The 18,980-nt window shown below is 44.8% G+C and overlaps 1 protein-coding gene across 10 annotated transcripts in view; it reads right to left on the bottom strand.

The window, feature by feature from the left end:
- Positions 1–498: 498 nt before the first annotated feature.
- The window catches only part of PALM2AKAP2 (PALM2 and AKAP2 fusion), a 443,632-nt gene continuing 425,150 nt past the window's right edge, over positions 499–18,980 (bottom strand). For 6 of the 10 annotated variants that reach the window (XM_019454232.2, XM_019454240.2, XM_019454238.2 and 3 more), the window contains 3 exons: positions 15,345–15,523; positions 10,146–10,184; positions 4,258–4,476 (listed from right to left, as the gene is read on the bottom strand). In XM_019454232.2, coding sequence (XP_019309777.2) covers positions 4,378–4,476; positions 10,146–10,184; positions 15,345–15,523 — 317 coding nt within the window. In that variant the 3' untranslated portion in view covers positions 4,258–4,377. Of the gene's footprint in view, positions 4,477–10,145; positions 10,185–15,344; positions 15,524–18,980 lie in introns of all 10 variants that reach the window. The other 4 variants (XM_019454234.2, XM_053908167.1, XM_019454235.2 and 1 more) reach the window with 3 other exon arrangements.

Here is an 18,980-nt window from a genome sequence, read left to right as displayed (position 1 = left end):
AAGCTTCCTGATTAATCTGTGGTCTTCATATGCTCTTTAAAGTCTGAAATTCTCCATTCTTCAGAGGAGAGCTGAATACAGGTGCTGAGAATGTGATAATAAGAATTAGAACCCAGGAGCCACATGCAAAGCTTGAGTTTTAACCATTTGTCCTACTGTTTGCCCAGCCATCTCTGACCTTGGAGTACACCTACCTCATCCAGAGGTACCCGAATCATTTCCGGGGTCCCGTCAGAGGTTTCTAGGCTCTAGCCAGGGCAGTTGGAGACAGCATGGCAAAAAGGGGCATTGGGACAGCCTGTCACAGGCTGGGGACCACTGCCCCACCAGCTGGTTTAGCCTTTGTGGTTCAAGTATGCGAGAGGCAGATGCCGACACACAGAAGTCAAGGCCAAGGGCGCCTGCGTGTCACCGTTTGGCGGGTCCGTCTTCTGACCTCTCTCCACCCCCAGTCAAACAAGTAGCCATGGTTTATAAAAAAACACAGCACACACCGGGTTTTAATGAGAAAATAATTGTATACTTGCATCGAATGCCTCACAATCACTATAAAACTGAAGCAGGATAATAACATTTAAGTGGTTAACATACACAGGAGAGCCAGATACAGAGTATAATTTTCAAACACAGTATTGCTGCTGTTTCCCCCCCACCCCTCCTCCAAAAAAAAAAAAAAAGTCATTTGGGTAAAGGGCAACACAAAATCAAAGCTGGCAGTTCACTCACTGAATGCTTAAAATTCAGGAAATTGGTTCTGTCACTAAAACTGGATATACTCACCATCTCTAAACACTTAGGCTATTTTTTTTTCAATACATAGTTTAATTACATCCATTCTTGAGTTGGAAAAATGTTTGTCTTCAGAGACAAGAGTCAACACTGTCTTAGTGTTTGTTACACCTTATATGTGTGTGTTGTGTTGTGTTGTATATGTACGTGGACACTGATCTATATACTGCTTATACGTCATTGTCTAAGGTGGGCAGCATGCAGAGGTGTAAAGAGGCAAGGAAATTGCATTGTGTCACCCGAGTAGACTACAGCCCAGCCTCCTACCACTGACAGACCCTGTTTCCATAATTTCTGGATGAGAGAGCCAAGGCATGTCAGTAGTTAATCAGCTCCCGAGGAAAGTGAACATCTATAAACACTGTGGAAGGGAACGCTTTCAGGAAAGCTTTTAACATCTACAGAATCTAAACATTTGTTATAGTTGAGATTAACAAGCTTGCGTGCTATTTGGGGGCAGGGACGAGCATCAGAGGCCAATTTCCTTGACAGGCCTCTTCCTCTTGATGGATTAGGCAGTAATGACTCTCCTCCAGGGGTCTGTTGCATGTTCAGACGGTTAAAGGGGTTCCTTTGGGATCCCAGGGCCTAGCACGGTGCTGTGTACAAAGCCCGATGTTTTCTGAACGAGGAAAAAACTCAAGAGCACAGATAAAACCTGGCTCTTCCAAGGGAACTGCAATTTACATTTTAATAGGATTCTAAGTGAGTGGACCAAGGAAATCGACAGCAGTCCTCAGAAGGCAGCAGAGGGAACAAGCGAATGTTGCAGATGTAGGGGCCACAGTTAAGCAGCGCTGTGACTGTGGGAGGCTCACGGAAACTCTGCATTTGTTGCCTTATCTACACGTGGAGCGAGGACCAAAGGATCCCTGCTAGAACTCTAGGCAATGCTTCCGGTTCAGTCAACTGTAGTCAAAGGCCAATTTGTCTGCCTCCAAAAGATTCCACGAATTGTGTGGCCTCCTAAGCTTCCCATTCAGCTGCAAATTCTCTTCTCAAATGTAGGTTTAAGATGGGTGGGGACCCGGCTTCCTTCAAAACACAACGTCAGGTGGGTCCTGAGGGCTGTTTCCTCTTGGGAAAGACAGTGTTTGTCTATATCAAGTCTGTGTTCTCTACCAGATTCAGAGTTAGTCCAGAAAACACGAAGCATGTTTCTTTTTTTGTGCATCTCATAAAACCATCTGCTCTCCAGCCATCCTAGCTGCCACTGTACCCCTGAGCCACAGGAAGCTCTTGTCCCATCTTTTAGTCACATGCCTGCCATGGGAACGCTGAAAATCCTCAGGCAAGGCAGCCTTCCTGGGGGCTCCCATTTCACCCGCCAGGACTTCTAGTCTAACACAAACCTCATTTTCCTGGGAATGTCTGTCTCCATGCCAGCCTCCCCCACTTGAAAATGAATTCCTTGCAGCAGGGATCTTATTTGTTTTGTGTCCCCAATGGCTAGCACATTTTGTTGAATATTCCTTCACGATATTCAGGAGAATACACCACATAAAGATGGTGCCAGCCACCGATCTCTAGAATTTGGCTTCAAATTGCAGGTTCCTTTGGCAGTTTTAAAGGATCCTTGTAAGTTATCAGATGGTTGCATTTCTACTTTATGCCTACTGCTTGCCTGTGAATAAACTTTCCCCCTAAAGTCAACACTACACTATTAAAAGAAGCAAAGGTAATGTGCCTAACATCTACGTACACACTGTTGTGGAGTTGTTATTTGTCAGAATAACATATTAGAGCTTGTGACATAACAGTATAAAAACAAAAAGGAATTTTAGTGAGGTCTGGCTTCATTATTGCTCTTTTAAAAACCATAGTTTTAAAACAAATAGAAAAAAGAAAGGCTGGTCAGTGTTTTTTCTCATGGCCAGAATTAAAAACTTTTCTCATCCAGAAATTCAGGGCACCCAATTATTGAATACCCATATCATATTGCTTTAAATGACAGTAAGCTAAAGCTGGCATCCTTTACAGTATACTAAGCTATGAATACAAAGCATGAGAATAAATACGGTACTTCTCTAAATGTCAAATTACAAAACTGCTCAAAACTTTGCAATTGTGACTCATGCAAATACCATGTTAGGTCAATTTAATATTACAAATACTGCATCAGGTCGGTGCCTCTATATCCCTTTTCATAAAAAAGAAATTCTCACTCACTCCTGACGCTGGCAAACAGCTTTGGAGGAAATAACTGTACACCCTTGTCCCATGAGCATTCTGGAATTTTAATCCTTGCACACACACTTTACCCAAACACACAAAGGGACGTGCATGAGCACGCACGGGCACGCACGGGCACGCGCACACGCGCGCACACAAACACGCACACACACGCACGCACACACACACACCATCTTTAGGATTTGTAGCTGATTCCAAGCCTGCACTTAGATTTCTATTCTATATTTTTCTCTTCATCATTCTGAAAAACGCTGGTTGCTCAGCAAAAATAATATCTGTTACTTCCTTAATTTCCCACGTTCTCCCTCCCTGTTTCTCTGTCTACCTTCATGTCCTTTCTTTAATGATTCCTTTCTGATTGATCCAAAATAATCTGTCATTCTTCCTACTAAGATCCACTTTATAATATAAAATATAGTTATAAACACCTTTTTATTTCCTGTCATCTGCCTCTCGAAGGCAGAGTTTGCCCTTTTTTCAATTATTGCCACTCTAAAAATACCCCCACCATCTTGAGCCAAGCTGTTGGATGTGTACAGATTTTATACATGGATATACTCCCCCCATCCCATCATAAAAATAGTTGTTGCCCACTAAATATAGTTTTCATATGAAGAAACATAATTGTGAAAATGTGTTCTCATAAACGGCAAATTAGTCAATACTACAAGCAGACGAGATCCTAAAGCTAAAATAATCCATTTGGTTTGGCTTTCTCCCTCTTTCTCAAACCCCTCATGTAGAATAGATTGTGTTTGCAACATGAAGAAACATTGTCTTAAGAAGGTGGATTTTATATATTGCGATCATTAATTGCTCCCAATTAAAAACAATTAGATGTAAGAGAAATGGAATCCTAATTGCCTCTCCTGGCAGATATAGAGAAACTTGCATTTCATTTTACGGCTGCTGGAGTAAACGGAGTTATTCCCACACCTCTGATGCTGTGAGCGACGGTAGGGAACCGGTGCAGGGAGTCTCCAACACCCTGTAGATTGCACCAGCGTGGGCTCTGCAGCTCTAAATGGCCCTGTCACCAATGTTTGTCATCACCCAGCGAGGCTGGTCTCAATTCCGCCTGGAGCAACCATGTTGATTTGCTTGTTACTGCTTTGTCCTTTTGGATCAATTGTGGATTGGTCCAAATCCAGGTGATTCTTTTGAGTCTCAAAAAATCCTTTGTCTTTTGACTCCTGGGTGTTTATAGAGTTTGATGGGTAGGCTTCTTTTTACTTTATTTTTAATTGTTGGTCATTGCAGCTTCTGGTCTACATAAGGATTGTGGAGTTTGTTTGCACTTCAATAAATATTCCATTAAAATGCTTCGATGTGTTGATTGCTTGGTTTCTTGGTAACCCAAGCACCAAAGAAGCTTCCTGGGTGGAAGGAAGTTTGTTACTCATCGTCCTCTTCCTCCTGGTTGGCATAGATCCCTGCCTCCCAGCGCAAGGCCAGTGCGCTCTTTCTTCGATTAACCCGTGTGGCCTCAAGGACCTGAAGAGAGAGGGAAGAAAATTAACCAGAGTTCATGGATGTTCACTATGTACACAAATCAACTTCTCCATGTCTTTCCTCCTTCCTTCTCAATAGCATATAACAAAGGGAATGTAAGACGGTCTGATACTGCTGGGAGGTAGGAGAGACATGGTCAGTAAAGCAGGCTGGTTGGTTCCGGATATGCACTCATTTCCAAGCCAGATTTCATTTGCTATTTGACCCATAGTTTTCAATATAGAAAGATTTAATTACCCTGAAATGTTCTGCACCTCTTTTTGAACCACACTTGACTCTGCACTAAGTGTGTTGATAACACAGATCTCTACATGTCATCCGATCAGTGCTGTCTGACAGACATTACTATCTGTGTTATCAATATGGTAGCCGCTAAGCTACATGGCTATGGGGCACAAGGAATAAGGCTAGTGTGGCTGAGAAACTAAACATTTAAGTTTAATTAATTTTAATTTTAATATCCTCAGGGACCCTGTGACTACCATATTGGACAGCACAGCTATAGGCCATCTTGGTCTCTTTGTGAACAAGTAAACTGGAAAATAATTCCAAACAACTGGACCAGTGTGGATTCAATCTCTCAAGCTCTGTGGACTTACATAAGCTATGATCACATTTATATCATAAAAGTCTGCTTTGGTATAACCAAACTGCCAAGAGAAACTAAGTGGAAAGAAAAATAGTTTCCCAGGCCAATAAAAAGCAATCCGAGCATGCCAACGCAATGTCAGGGCCACAGATGCTAATAAATAAAATGCGAGGTGACAACATCAAGGACAGATAGGCTCACCACCATCAGGGTAAGGCCTCCCTCCCTTCAGTTCGCTAGAATAGTCTGTGGACTCCCGAGGGAAAACTTCAGCCAGGCTGCTCCAGCTTTAGTCTGATCAAGATGGATGACATTCGGGTTGCCAACATATGAGAAATGGCTCAGTTTCATGGCACTGCACCACAAGGGAGCCCATGCACGCCAACCAATTAAATTACTGTGGCATTCGCTTAGGACATGCAGTTTCTGATATTAAAGAAAAGTCTAGCAGAGCCAACACTGGTTGATGATCCAAAATGCAATGAAGGCTTTGCTTATTCTAAGAATAATCATTTTGGCAAGGGACAGAGTTGCTGGCAAGTCTAGAGAAGCAAGGAGATGCAGGTGACAGGCAGTGGTGGGAACCGAGGCACAAGCAAATTCTGGGTAGAGTAACGGTCTGGGGGTCCATCTCAACCTGCTTCTTTGCACATCTGACAAATGGATGCACTTCCCAGAGCTTCAGTGTGCTTTCCTCAGGGAAGCTGTCCCCAGTGCCCCCAGCAGGGACAGCTGGACTTAACATGTAGGATGCACTAGCCATGTCTCCTAAATGAATGGTCGTTGTTAAGCACATAAGCCATGTCACAAAGTGTCTTGTGTAAGCATACCATGGTCACTTATCCCATATGTAAGAATAAGAAACCAGTAGGAGGAGCAAATAATGCTTCCAAATCTGGTGTAGGTAAATAGAGGATTCTTCTAGAAGGTCAGTGCGTGGTAACATGGTACTGAGAAACAGCACTGGACTGGAACTAGAAGTCCTTTCTTTCCAGTCCTGTCTGGAACACGTTGGTGTCGTTCATGGCATCTCTTTATCTGCAAGATAGAAACAGCACCTGCCGTCTTTCCCAGGCTTTCTCCGGAGGCAGTGCTGACCCTGGAGTCCAAGCAAGTCTAGATTTAAACCCTAGTGACCTTAGAAAAGTCACTTACCTTGTGCCTCAGTTCTCTGATGTGTGAAATGGGAATTATAAAAACTACAGTTCAGAGTTGGCCTGAGGAATAAATGGGGCAATGTATGCACAGCACTTAGCGTAGATCCTGGCGCATAGTTTTCAAACAATCATTAGTTCTGTCATTATGCGAAGGGGCTTTGTAAGCTATGAAGTGGTGTTCCAACACATGAGGCATTTTTATAATTTTTATAATTTATAATTATAATTTATAATTTAAATTTTATAAAATTTTATCATTTTATAAGGAACTCGACATTGTGTAAGATGCTCATCTGTTCACTTGGCCGGTTGTAGATACAAACTGAAAAGCTTCCAGAAAAGCTAAAAATCAATCATGGCTCTGAAAAGAATGGTCCCTTGTCTTGTTATTTATGCTCTATTTTAATTCTCAATCATCTTAAATAAATTCAGTCTCCTTTGTTCTTCAGGAACCCGTGTTACAATCTGTCTCTCCATCCATCTTACAGATACTTACTGGCTTCCTACCAAGTGTCAGGTGCAGTGCTTTATGTCGAGGATAGAATGGCCTCTGCCCTCACGGAGCTTAGCCACCAGAAAGCATTATGGGCAGGGAAATCTTTATAATTATGGAAATATTCAGCACAGCTTGGATTTGAATATCTGCTTGCTGCAGCCCAAAGAATTCACTTACGCCAATAACGAAGGCTCTTTTCTTAATTCATTCCCCTAATTTGTACGCTGCTTAACACGATACTGAATTTCTGAGGACATCTAGAGCCTCTCATAATGGCAAAGACAGGAAAATAAACGGGTCGTGATAAAAACAGCCAGCAACCTTGCGGTCAAATTGTCTTCAGGTGCACAAGGTTTCTGATCCAGGACTGGCTCAGGGGCCACTCTACGATGGCCTTTTGAAGGTTCAAAGGCCAAGCCCTTTAGGGTTAGGCCATAGCTCATCTAAATGAGCATTTGTTCCATAATTAATTCAGAGTACAGTACTGCAGTGTGTGTGTGTGTGTGTGTGTGTGTGTTTCTCTAGAGCAAATCTAGAGCTCTGACACTTGAGTTATTGCATATCAACTTTATTTCCTAAAGCCCATTCCTTTCTTTTCTGGGCAGAAAAAAAAAAGCACTTGCCTCAGGGCTCTAGTAACACATCACATGTCCTTGTGCACCACTTACTGTTACGATCTTGACTGTCCTACGGGATTCACACTATTACTATTATTACTATTGTTAATCGCACTTCACATAGGAAGAAACTGAAGCAAAGGGAGGTTAAGTTGACCAATGTTAAGGCGGAGGAGAAGCTCAGATGGGCACCCAGAATCCTGGGTGTGGAGCTGATGCCCTAGGCCACCACGCTGCCCCGCGGCTCAGTGCCTGTGCGCGTAGTAGGTCCTCAGTAGATTGTTAACTGAGTGAATGAGTGAGTGACTCTCCCTACAGTTCTATAGACTTGAAATAATTCTTTTAAAAACAGTAAAATAGTTTGTTGGAAGAAGCAACAGAAAGAGCAATTATACTCTGTAGAATGGAGAGGGGAAAACAAAAAAAGTTTAAAAATAATAATAGAAAAACCTGATTTAAGGCTTCATTGATTTTGCAAATTCAGATTTAGACCTGGTGGGAGGGAAAAAAATCAGTTGTCTTTGAACAACCCTCTACTATGAATTTTCCCTCTCTAGTGCTTGCGGGGATTCCAGAAAATTGCTGAACTTTGCCTAGACATCAACAGAGACAATTGTATTTGGGGGGATGTAACAAAAGGCAGAGGGGTTAAGTAATGTCAATCACCCTATTTACGTTAACATTTTGTCTTCCTAAATTTCTCTTCAGCTGAAGATAGACTGGCACCAGTTTTACCTTCCTTGAATATATTCGATTGGATTTTTGTTATTCTTAATGGTGCTAACTCAGAGGGGATAGGGGCCTAGGGCCGAATTCTTCCACTGCCATTGCCAAGATGAGAAGCACAATTAGTCACTGAGGAGGGTACAGGGAATGATATTCTCAATATTCATTTTATATCTTATGAAAGAAAATTACTAATCATCATCAGCTCCCATCTCTGGTTCTAAAGATTTTGCAAAATAGGGAGGTTTTAAAAATATATTGTGCTATAAGTTAGCACAGCCATTCTGAAAAATAATTTGCAATATGTAATGAGTGTGGGGATGTGTTGTCCTTATATGACTAGTTCTTCTGCTCCTAGACATATAGATAGAAACTCTTCTGTAGGTTATGCAAAGCGACATGTACAATAACATTCACTGAAGCATTGTTTGTAATGGCAAAAAAAAAAGAAAAAGAAAAAAAGTGAACCAATCAAGAGAGAGAGAGAACCAACCAACATTTCCATAGGAAATAGGAGGATGAATAAATAGTGCTACAGTCATTCAAAGGGATCCTATACAGCAGTTATAATGAATGAAGTAGAGCCCCAAGTAACAACGTGGACACATCTGAAAACAAGGTAGACAGGGGCGCCTGGGTCGCTCAGTCAGCTAAGCATCTGACTCTTGATTTTGGCTCAGGTCATGATTCTCACAGTTCATGAGACTGAGCCCCGCATCCAGGCTCTGTGCTGACAGCTATGGAGCCTGCTTAGGATTCTCTCTCTCTCTCTCTCTCTCTCTCTCTCTCTCTCTGTCCCTCTCCACTCATGCTCTGTCTCTCTCACTCTCTCTCTCAAAATAAATAAATAAACCTATTAAAAAAACCAGTGTAGACAGAATAAAGTAAGGAGTGGAGGATGCTACAGTATGTCATTTTTAGAAAGTTTTAAGGCATGCAAAACCATAGGATGTTATTCATGTATAGAAACATATGAAATATAAATGTAAAAACATGCATAGAAATGATGAACCCCAACTCAAGAGAAGTTACCCCTCAGGAGAGAGAGAAGTGGGGACTGAGAGAAGTAACAAGAGGGCCTGAATGGTATTTGCCATATTAGTTTATTTTTAAAATATTAAGCAAATACTACGAAATGATAAGAGTGGTCAAAGCTGGAAAGGCGGACTTTATCGTTTTATTATCTGTTCTTAATGGAACACTTGAATGCCAACTCCGTGACATCAGGGACTTGGTTTTGTCGACTGTTCTGTTTTTGGAACCTAGAAAAGTGGCTGGTGCCTGCTAGGTCCTCACTAGATTGTTAATCGAGCCAATGAGTGAATGAGTCTCCCCACAGTGCTGTAGATTTAAAATAATTCTTTTAAAAATAGTCAAATGCTAAAGAAAAAAAAATAGGAAAACATAGTGTTTTCCCATAAAAAAAGGAAAAATATTTAAAAATAGAGGAAAAGGAAACACTGTGACTGTTCACAACACAGGTATTTGTGAAATCTGTGTAAAAGGAAACTGTACAGAAAGGAGGAGGTTCGGGGAAATTCAATACTGACAGGAGCTTCTAAAACAAACAAAAACAGGTTTCAAGATCGGGGCAGGGAGGGAAGTGGGCACTGGGATGGTTCGGTGTTGGAGTAACTTGTCCTGAGGCTACGGAGCCGAACTCTGGATTTGTGCTATGGCAACCAAAGGACTGGTCAGAATCAACAGCTCGGTCCGCTTGAGCGGCCTTGTTTTCTAACCAGACCTGAGTATATTTGCTATCAGTGCCTGGAGAAACTAACGTCCGTGCCCTCGAGTGCAAACACCCTCCAGATCCGTGAGCAGGGCGAGGTCTTCTCCAGCCCCCCCCACACACAGCACAGCAAACCACAGCAGCGGGTAGCACTGTTGCATACACCCCAACATTTCCAGGCAGTCCCCAGTTCCGCAAAGGCTGGAAGAAAGAAATATGGAGACGAGCTGCTTTCTTGCCCTTCTCCTTTAACACGTCAGGAAACGGCCAACCACAAGAGCATGCACTTGGGTCAGGCATGCAGGAACACCAAGACAAACAAGTGGAAAAGTACCTCGGAAGTCACCTTGCAAGACAGTAACTTAGAGGTGTACTGGCAGAGAGGGAAAAGAGCAGGGTTAGTACACAGCAGAGACACGCTCACACAACACCCCCCAGCCGGGAATCGGCACCACGCTGGGGGCAGACGAGCGGGGAAGTGACACCGGGAGGCCATTATACACCCACGCCAGACTCGCTTCATCTGATATTAGTTTATTGAAAAATCTGTATCTTTTGGAGCGAGGAGATACCCTGTTATGCATTGATAAAAATATCAGATAAGCCATACTTTGTTAATTCAAGATTTGTCGCTTCTGTTTTCTGTGCTTTGAATTAACAAGATTCTTCCCCGCCCCAGTATGCAACCAGCTGCCCACCAACAAGGTCTTTGATGACCGTTTTGGATTTGCTGGAATCCGTAGCCAAATAGCCTTTTCTCTTCCTGTAGTTCCTTTGAGCCCCACAGCGGTCCTGTAGCCCGTTGTCCCCCACAAAAAAGACACTAACCACAGGCAGGAGTTGATTTGGATCCAAGGTTCGTAGAGGCAGAATCTCTGTAGGTGAGTTGTGAACGGCACTGCCTGGGGAAGGCCCACGGCCCCCCTCATCACTATCCTGGGGGTCTGGATAAGTTCCTGAGAGTGGGGTGATCCTGTAGCAACTGAAGTGACCCTTCAGTACCTGTAGGAGACTAAAAGCCTCCACAAGAAAAGCTCAGAGAAAAAAAAATGGGCCAGCTATATGGGAGATCACATAGAAGAACCAGCTTTGGCCAGCCTCTGCTGGAATTGCGGTGATGACCTCACATTTACACAGCTTAGGACACTGGAGGCATTTCCTGGGCTTTGGCGTTGGCAACCATAGGATGGCTAGGTGGGATCATATGTCTGTGATCACTAACTGCTTCTAATGTGTAAGAGCTTGAAAATTACAAGTCTGTACTGATTGGGCTGATGACTGGGGGCTGATGAGCTTGGAGCTTTCCTCCTCTTTTCGTACCTCCTCTTTCGTGAGCAGCTAGGAGAAATCTGGGCAGCATGAAACACTGTTGACTGTAAGTTGGGCTTCCTGTGGAGCCTGGGGTGTGGGGCCCTGAGTGCGCTTCCCTCATCCACTCAATGAGAGTGGGCCATGGGGTGTCTTGGGTTGGGGGGGGACGTGTGCGAGGAATTCTCAGGAAAGCAGTAACTGCTTAGCCCCCAGCTTTGACTTACCCCAGGAGAATAAGTGAGGTCTTTTCTTATTTCAAGACAGGCAGGGATGGCTGAAATACTTCTCAGTATCTATTTTTGGTGCAAGAGAGACAGTAGAAAACCGACCAAGAGTAGATCCTATGCTAGAACTGGGGCTGGGGCTGAATGCCCCAGGAGACTGTGATTGGGATGCAGACCAGCATTAATTGAGAAAGAGAAAGCAAACCCACCAACCTGTTCAAGAGCATCACTGACTCAAGAACCCATGGTTTTCTGAGGCTCAGCTCAGGTCAGGTTGGGAGAATAGCTGGCCAGAAAAACAGTTTTGCCTACATATCTTTCCTTTGCAAGGCATCAAGGAACCCTCTAGGAAACTATGATTCATCAGTCCATCATGTGTTACATGACTGACCAGAGATGGCATCGGGCCCAGATAAGGGCACATTTCCATATAAGAAAACATTTCCAGATAAGAGAAACCCACAGCAAGAACAGGACTGCTGCATCTGGATGTGCAGTGCGCACACTGCACAAAAGCACCAGGCGGAGGGGGTGAGGGGTGGGGGGCGGGGTTGAAGTTCAGTGCCCCCACTCCCCTCACAGCATGGCAGGTGCATCCTGGCAGATGAAAAATGGCGCCATTTTAAACATTCTTACAAAGGCCCTGTAAAGGCTGGTAAACAGCCAGGGTTAGGGGGTAGGGGTGGGGTAGCAACCTCCTTACCCCCAAATTAGGTGAGGGGTCCATTTGTCAGTGGGGCTGGCTGAAGCCTTCAGCACAGAGACATTCATTAGTGACCACGTCACACAGAACAAGGACACTGGCGGGTGGGCACCTGCTCAAGGTCTGAGTTAGTGATGGCCATTCGGGGAGAATTTTTCAAGAAGAGGGGCTTTCTCCCGTTCCTTTGTTATCGACTTTTTCACCAACTGCGAAATGAGCAGAACATCCACAGATGACTTAATATTCCCGATGCAGTGACATGTGGGTAGATATTCCAAGAGTCATGATTTAATTTCCCATCTTCTATCGTTCTTTGACCGTCACCTTGTTTCCAGCAGAAGAGGGGGACAGCTCAGGGACATGAAAAAGGCTACTGGATGTTACAGCTTCCTTCCCTCACACCATCCCCACGGCAGGGGGTCCACGAGCCAGAGGTTTCCTTCCTGGCCTGCATACGATTTTTTATAAAGTGGGAAAACTGTAGCTGGCAATGACCTGGGGACAGGACTCCAGCAACCACTGCTGCTCCCGGGGTGGGGGGACTGAATCTGTTTTGATGGCCATGATGTTTTTCTCGGGGGTTGGCAAAAACCACTCATGAAACTACAGGCATGGCTTCCCTTGGCTTCTCTGTCTTCTCTTTCTTCTGTCCTTCACGCTCAATAATAGCATTGTGCCTAACGTATCACTATACTTACATGATGATTGCCCCATTTGGTTTTTAGGTCTTCCTTCTCCTTAGCAAGTGAGTCAAATTGTTTTCATGCCAACCAGAAAGAACTCACTGCCTCCTATGGGCAAACACATGGTTTGGTCCTGATCATGTGTGAGGGACTCATAGTGTTGCCAAGTGACTTACTGGAAGGAATCCTGGCAGATGGATGTGTCAGGTGACACTGGACTCAGGTGAGCTGGGTGAGGCTCCTGGAGGGTGGACAATCGAAGAAGCCATGTTTCCCCCTCAGAATAATGTGGGTGAATGGAACCAGGAAAACAGAACTACCAGCTTCTGGGACAGGGAAGCCAGTTATACAGTCATACATCACGCAATCCATTTGCTCTCTGTTATTAGCCTTCCAGTAGAAGAGACAATTAAAGAAGGGGCCAGAGATCGGCTAGGAAAACAAATGGTTTGTTCATTCCTGCAGGTAAACTTCAACACATTCTCCAGTGACTTGAGTAGATACAGTAGAAAAGGTCCCCTGAATTAAAAGGGCTAAGACGTGGCTCTAAAATGAAGTTTGGCTGATGATCATCTATTTGCTTTAGAAGCAATCTGAATATGTTCTTGAAGTTTCAGGTCTCTTAAAAGAGGATGTAGTGCATTGGATAGGTTTTGTTCTGTTCCTAAGAATTTTCTACAACAATGGACTTGGTTCTCTTGTAATATCAAGAATGGTGCAAGACACTTGGCTTTGACTTCAAGATCTGAGGATGTTAACAGCCTGATCAGTTAGTAGGTTTTCTTCCTTATTTGAAATGTTTATTTACTTGAGAAAAATAGAGACAGGAGGCTGCCACTTTATTGCGTAAGCGAAGGGTAATCAGTATATTAAAATGCTGATTCCAAGTAGCTTCCTCAATGCAAAGGGGAAAGCCAATCTGGTTGCCTCCTGAGTTTGCATGAAGGCGGCTGCCAGCCTCTGCCTGTGGAATGAGCAGGAGTCGGCTCTTCACTTCTTTGGGTAGTATTTTCCTCTAATGTCTGCCCTCCAACACAGAAGGCGCACACAAGAGATATGCAGAATGTGCTCAGAAAACACTTGCATGGGTCACATGCAAAGTGTTTCCATTTGTTCTTCCCCTTCCATGCCAGAATGCAAGGGGTCCACTCAGCTGACTTCTGCCAGAGCTGCTGACATATGGTGTGGACTCACTGGGAGAAAAGAAGCCACTTACAGCACTAAGCGTCAAAAGCACAGGCTCCAGAAAATACCTGAAGGTAAACTCCATATTTTAAGTAGGGCTGCAAAGAAGGACTGGTTAAGGTGATTTGATGGGCTGAAGCCCTATGGGCTTGGGGAAGGAGCCCAAGCAACAAAAGTGTCTGCAGCACCCACGGAGGGCCAGGCTCCGTCCCACTGTGCAAATGAGGAATGGCCCCCAAATGCTCCAGCCTAACAAGAGTACCTGAATCAGTATTCCAGGCAGCTTAGGTACAAACCCAAGGGAGAGCCTGGGGATGCAGTGAGCCATCAGGCTGCTCTACATGTGTCTGCTTTCTTTGCCGCTAAATATTTTAAAAGCATCATTCAGTATCTGGCTTCAATTTCAGAAATCTTTTAAGTTAGTCAACCAGGATATGAAAGGCAGTAGGTCAGCATGGAAATCCTGCTACGAGCCTGTAGCATTCGAGGTTAGGGTGACCCAATCATTTATCATCCAAACTGGGGCACTTTTAAAGGTGAAAGGGGATGCTGTTAAAAATTACACCAGGACCACAGGCACAAACCAGGACTGTCCAGGTAAACTGGGTAGTGCATTCAACTGAGTCAAGCCACTTACGACCTAAGTGAAACTGGGTGGGGATGGGAATGTGGAGAGACTAAGGCCACCAGACTCCCAGGAGGGGGGCATGGGCCCCTGAGGCTGGTCCCGGGGCTCCTGGCTGGGGGGGGGCTGTGGGGAGCAGCAGCCCTCACATCTCTTACTGGAGAAAGAAACCACGGAGCAGATGATTTCCTTCAGGGTTCGTGTGAGTGTCACGTGCAACCGTCTTGAGGGTTGAGGATAGCAGGGTAGCCCTGTGGTTTCTAACTATCGTTTAAAATATCTCTTTCCTACCAAACTGTACGCACAGGCTTGGTAATAGCCCAAGACACAGTCAGCCTTTCCAACGTGGTGTAACGTTTATGGGGATCGCTGGGAGCAGACACGGGAGGAAGGGCACAGCCCCCGTTCTCCAGGCAGATAAAATCTCTACGGGGCAGGCCAGCGATGGCAGCCATCAGCTCCCTGGTGCCTGGGGATGATTTCAGGATGCTCGTGTCCTTCCCCCCCGTGTTGTCCTTACGTGTTTGTTTGTTTGTTTTCCCTACGCACCAAGCATCCCGTCCACCAGCGTGCCCGTGAGCTCCAGCTCCGGTTCCCCTTGCGTGATCAACATTTTTTGAGAAACAAGGCAAAAAACCCAAACCCGACTCCAGTCACGTTAAACCACACATTTGGAAACGGGTTTTGGAACCAGGATGCCGGCCAGACCAGTGCACACACGCCCGCGCCTGACCTGGAACACCGAACGCCACGCTGCCGCTCGCCCTCAGACGAGTGAAGGAGGAAAGGAGGAAAAACTTACACTACTATCATCCATTCTCTCACGCCTTTTAGATTTGTGTGTCTCATAGTCTTCCATGAGGGTCTGCATCAGATTCTTGGGCCGCTGGGATCCGGCAGCCTCTTCGGGGGCTAAGTCAGGCTGCGAGCTGGGGCCTTCAGGTGAGGGGGATGAAGGAGGTTTGACTTTCTCTATTTTCCCTGAAACAACACGAAGAGAACACCCTTTCTAAGCTCGTCTGCTCATGACGGCTTCTAGAAAGAAGAGAACACTGGCAAAAAGCAACCTCTGACAGAGTGGTCCCGGAACGGTGCTGGTCACCTGAGCATAGGGACTGAAAGCTAACAAAGATAATGTCACAAGCCCATCCAACAAAGGTCTCGAGGACACCAGTGCTAAAAGTCAGTCAGACCAAGGAGGCCCACAGGCACTTTGCAAATACGTGTCAGACACTGGCTCCAGTTGTTCTGGGGACATGTGCTCCATCACGGATTCCTGAATCCGACCGTCAGAGAGGGCAGTGCCTTCAAGCCTCAGAAACCCACTTTTTGCAGTTGAGGAAAACAGGCTCTTCCAAAGGGATGCCGTGCTGAGGTCCCAGGGTGCTGGCGATGGTACCAGATGAGGCAAAAGAACCTCACCAGGTTTTTTCCCTGCACCAGAAGCTGCCGATGGGGCAGCTGACCTGCTGAGCCTTTCTGCATGGACAAAACAGCGCTGTAAAACCTTTGAGTGAGAACTAGGCTTGTTCTTTCCAGGTCACCCCGGTCTCACACTGGGCAGCTTCATTTTTTAAAAAAAATTTTTTAAGTTGTATTTATTTATTTTGAGAGAGACAGAGACAGCATGAGCAGGGGAGGGGTAGAGAGACAGAGAGAGAGAGAGAGAGACAGAGAGAGATTCTCAAGCAGGCTCTACACTATCAGTGCAGAGCCCGACATGGGGCTTGAACCCACGAAGCTGTGAAATCATGACCTGAGCCGAAACTGAGAGTTGGACACTTAACCAACTGAGCCACCCAGGTACCCCTGGCCAACTTCATTCTTTACCTTACCTGCTGGGGTCCTGGAAAGCATGTGGTTTGAGACCTCTAGACCTTAAGGAAGGAATGCCACCGACAAAGGCAGGTTCAGTGTTGTAGAAAGGTGTGCACCAGACATGGGAAAGGTGAGATTTTACTTTTTGAAGTGCCCTATAAGACTTCTCAGGATAAGGAGATCAGGTCAACTGGGATGGTGTGGTGGTGGTGACTCCAGATACTTTTATTAAGACCGTCTGCATCCTTCCCTCTTGGGAAATGGCTGGCCCTCGCTTCTGGCCCATCACAGAGAGATTTCACTGCCACAGAGCCCCAACTACACCACTGAGAAGCATCTTCAGGTGCAACAGCCATGATTTTTCCATGCCCCTTGTGGGAGACACAGCTGGTGCGTGTGAACAGGGGATGTGGAGGAAACACAAAAAACCTAAAAGTTTGGATCTAAAAGTTTGGAAACCACCAGGGGAGGATGAAGATCCATTTGACCCCTTCCATTCCCAAGCAGAAGGTGGCTCGTCTTTCTTCACCTTCCTCCCCAGACTTCTAACTTGGCAACTGCCTGCCGGAGCTGCAGTCACAGGTGAAGCCTGGAGACTTGGGCTTGAAGACTCTCCACGTGGGCTGCCATAGACCTTTTCTGGGCACGGCTCCTCTTGATGGGAGTTGGACACCCTCCCCACCCCCTAGAGTTCAAGAAACCCAGGTTTTAATTCTCGTACTGCCATTAACTAGCTATGTGTTCACTGTACACAGACATTTAATGTTCCCACTCTTATCTTGGGCTGATCATGTAAGTTCTCCAAGCTTCAACTTTCCCAGCTATAAAATGAGAATTTTGGAAGAAGATGTCTTTGAGGTTCCTTCTCACTCAGACATTTTGCTATTCTATCAAATACTTTTGGCAGGAAAATCGATCCTTATTGGTTAAAACAGAAGGCATATGGCCATGATGTTTGGCAAATTAGGTGCCAAGTAGTTTTCAATACACAGGGCACTCCATCGGCATCAATAACTTAGTGAAACTCATTACCTTGACCTAAATTACCCAGATCATTAATAAAAAGTCTTTTGATATTGACAGTAAGACAACAAATATTTCAAAATCCTCAAATTCACTAGCAATGGATTATATTTGTTATTATGGAAACAGGCAATGCTATAATGATGCCCAGAGATCTATCAACTATATTAAATCATAGCAAGATTTTTTTTTTTTTAATGGGAGAGGGGGTGAGAGAGAGGGAGAGAGAGAATCCCAAGCAGGCTCTGTGCTGATAGCATGGAGCTTGAACTCACGAACTGTGAGATCATGCCTGAGCTGAAATCAAGAGTTGGATACTTAACTGACCAAGCCACCCAGCCACCCCAAATAATTAGCCCCATGGCTTCTCCATCCATCCCTCCTCCCTTTCTTTCATACTGAAATATTTTGAAACAATCCTAGACCTCAGGCAGTATTACCCTGAATGTCTTGTGTGTGTCTCTAAAAGTTCCCATGGACTTTGAGATGAAGTCTTGAGAAATGATACAGCACAGTGGTGAGCATGCAGCTCTGGAACCAGCTGCTTGGGGGTGAATCCACCACTGTTAGCAGCCAAATAACCTTGGGTAGGTTACTTACTGTTTCTCTACTTCAGGGTCTCTACCAGCATATGGGTATGATGCTAGAGGTACCCACCTCATGCAGTTGGTATAAGGACTAAGTTAATATTTATAGTGTATAAAGTTAATATTTAAAACAGGAAGCATCCAGTGAATCTGGTTACTTGTTATTTAGAATCTCAAAGAACAATATGTCTACCAAGTAAGAACGAGCAATTTCAAGGGCACGTTCTGCATACAATTTTGGCAACTCTTCCAGAACCAGAAACAGACACCAAATCGCCAGGTTGATCATTTTCCAGGTGACCTCATGGGTCTCCAAATAATTTCCCAGAAGTCACCCCTCCAGCATTAATCTTCCAGAAGGCAGAGTCCATATTCACTGCTCTAACTTCACTCTTTCACACGGCCACAGGGGGATCCCTGCCTCAAGGCACTTTGTTTATGCTTCTGTGAAAGCCTTTTCACATACCGGATTGTATCATACCTGGGTCTTTCAGCTTCTCTTCTCAGTTAAACTACATTTCAACCAAGGATAGGGGCAATTTCAGCCATTATGAATCCTTTAACTCAGCTCAGTGTAAACTCCGTTAGAACAGGACTTTGTCTTTCCTGGTCATTGCTGGACCCCAGTACCCACTGGGGTATTTGGCATAAGGTAGGAGCTCATGTTTGTTGAATGAACCAGTAAGTACATTATGACATCTACATAGCAGCCACTTGTTACATGATTGTGGGTTGGGACAAAATTCCCAACAAAGGATTTGACGGAAGAGCTTAAATGTCTTCACCAACTCCATGAAAGAAAACAACCGTGGTCTACAGAATCACAGACTCAATGGCTTTGCAGTAATAGCAAGCACATTTATATGGAATTTTATTTATTTAGATAGGCTTCATGTCGTTTGATCCTTACAGAACCCTGGGATGTAGTCAGGGTCGATGCCATGACATCTGTGAGTGGTTTAGACCACAAAGACTCAGATGTCAATGCCAGCCCAAGTTACGTTAGCTAA

The sequence above is a fragment of the Panthera pardus genome, unplaced genomic scaffold (assembly GCF_024362965.1).
Source record: "Panthera pardus isolate Hobbes unplaced genomic scaffold, ASM2436296v1 HiC_scaffold_20, whole genome shotgun sequence".
NCBI lineage: Eukaryota > Metazoa > Chordata > Mammalia > Carnivora > Felidae > Panthera > Panthera pardus.
This window is presented reverse-complemented; position numbering and strand designations above follow the sequence as displayed.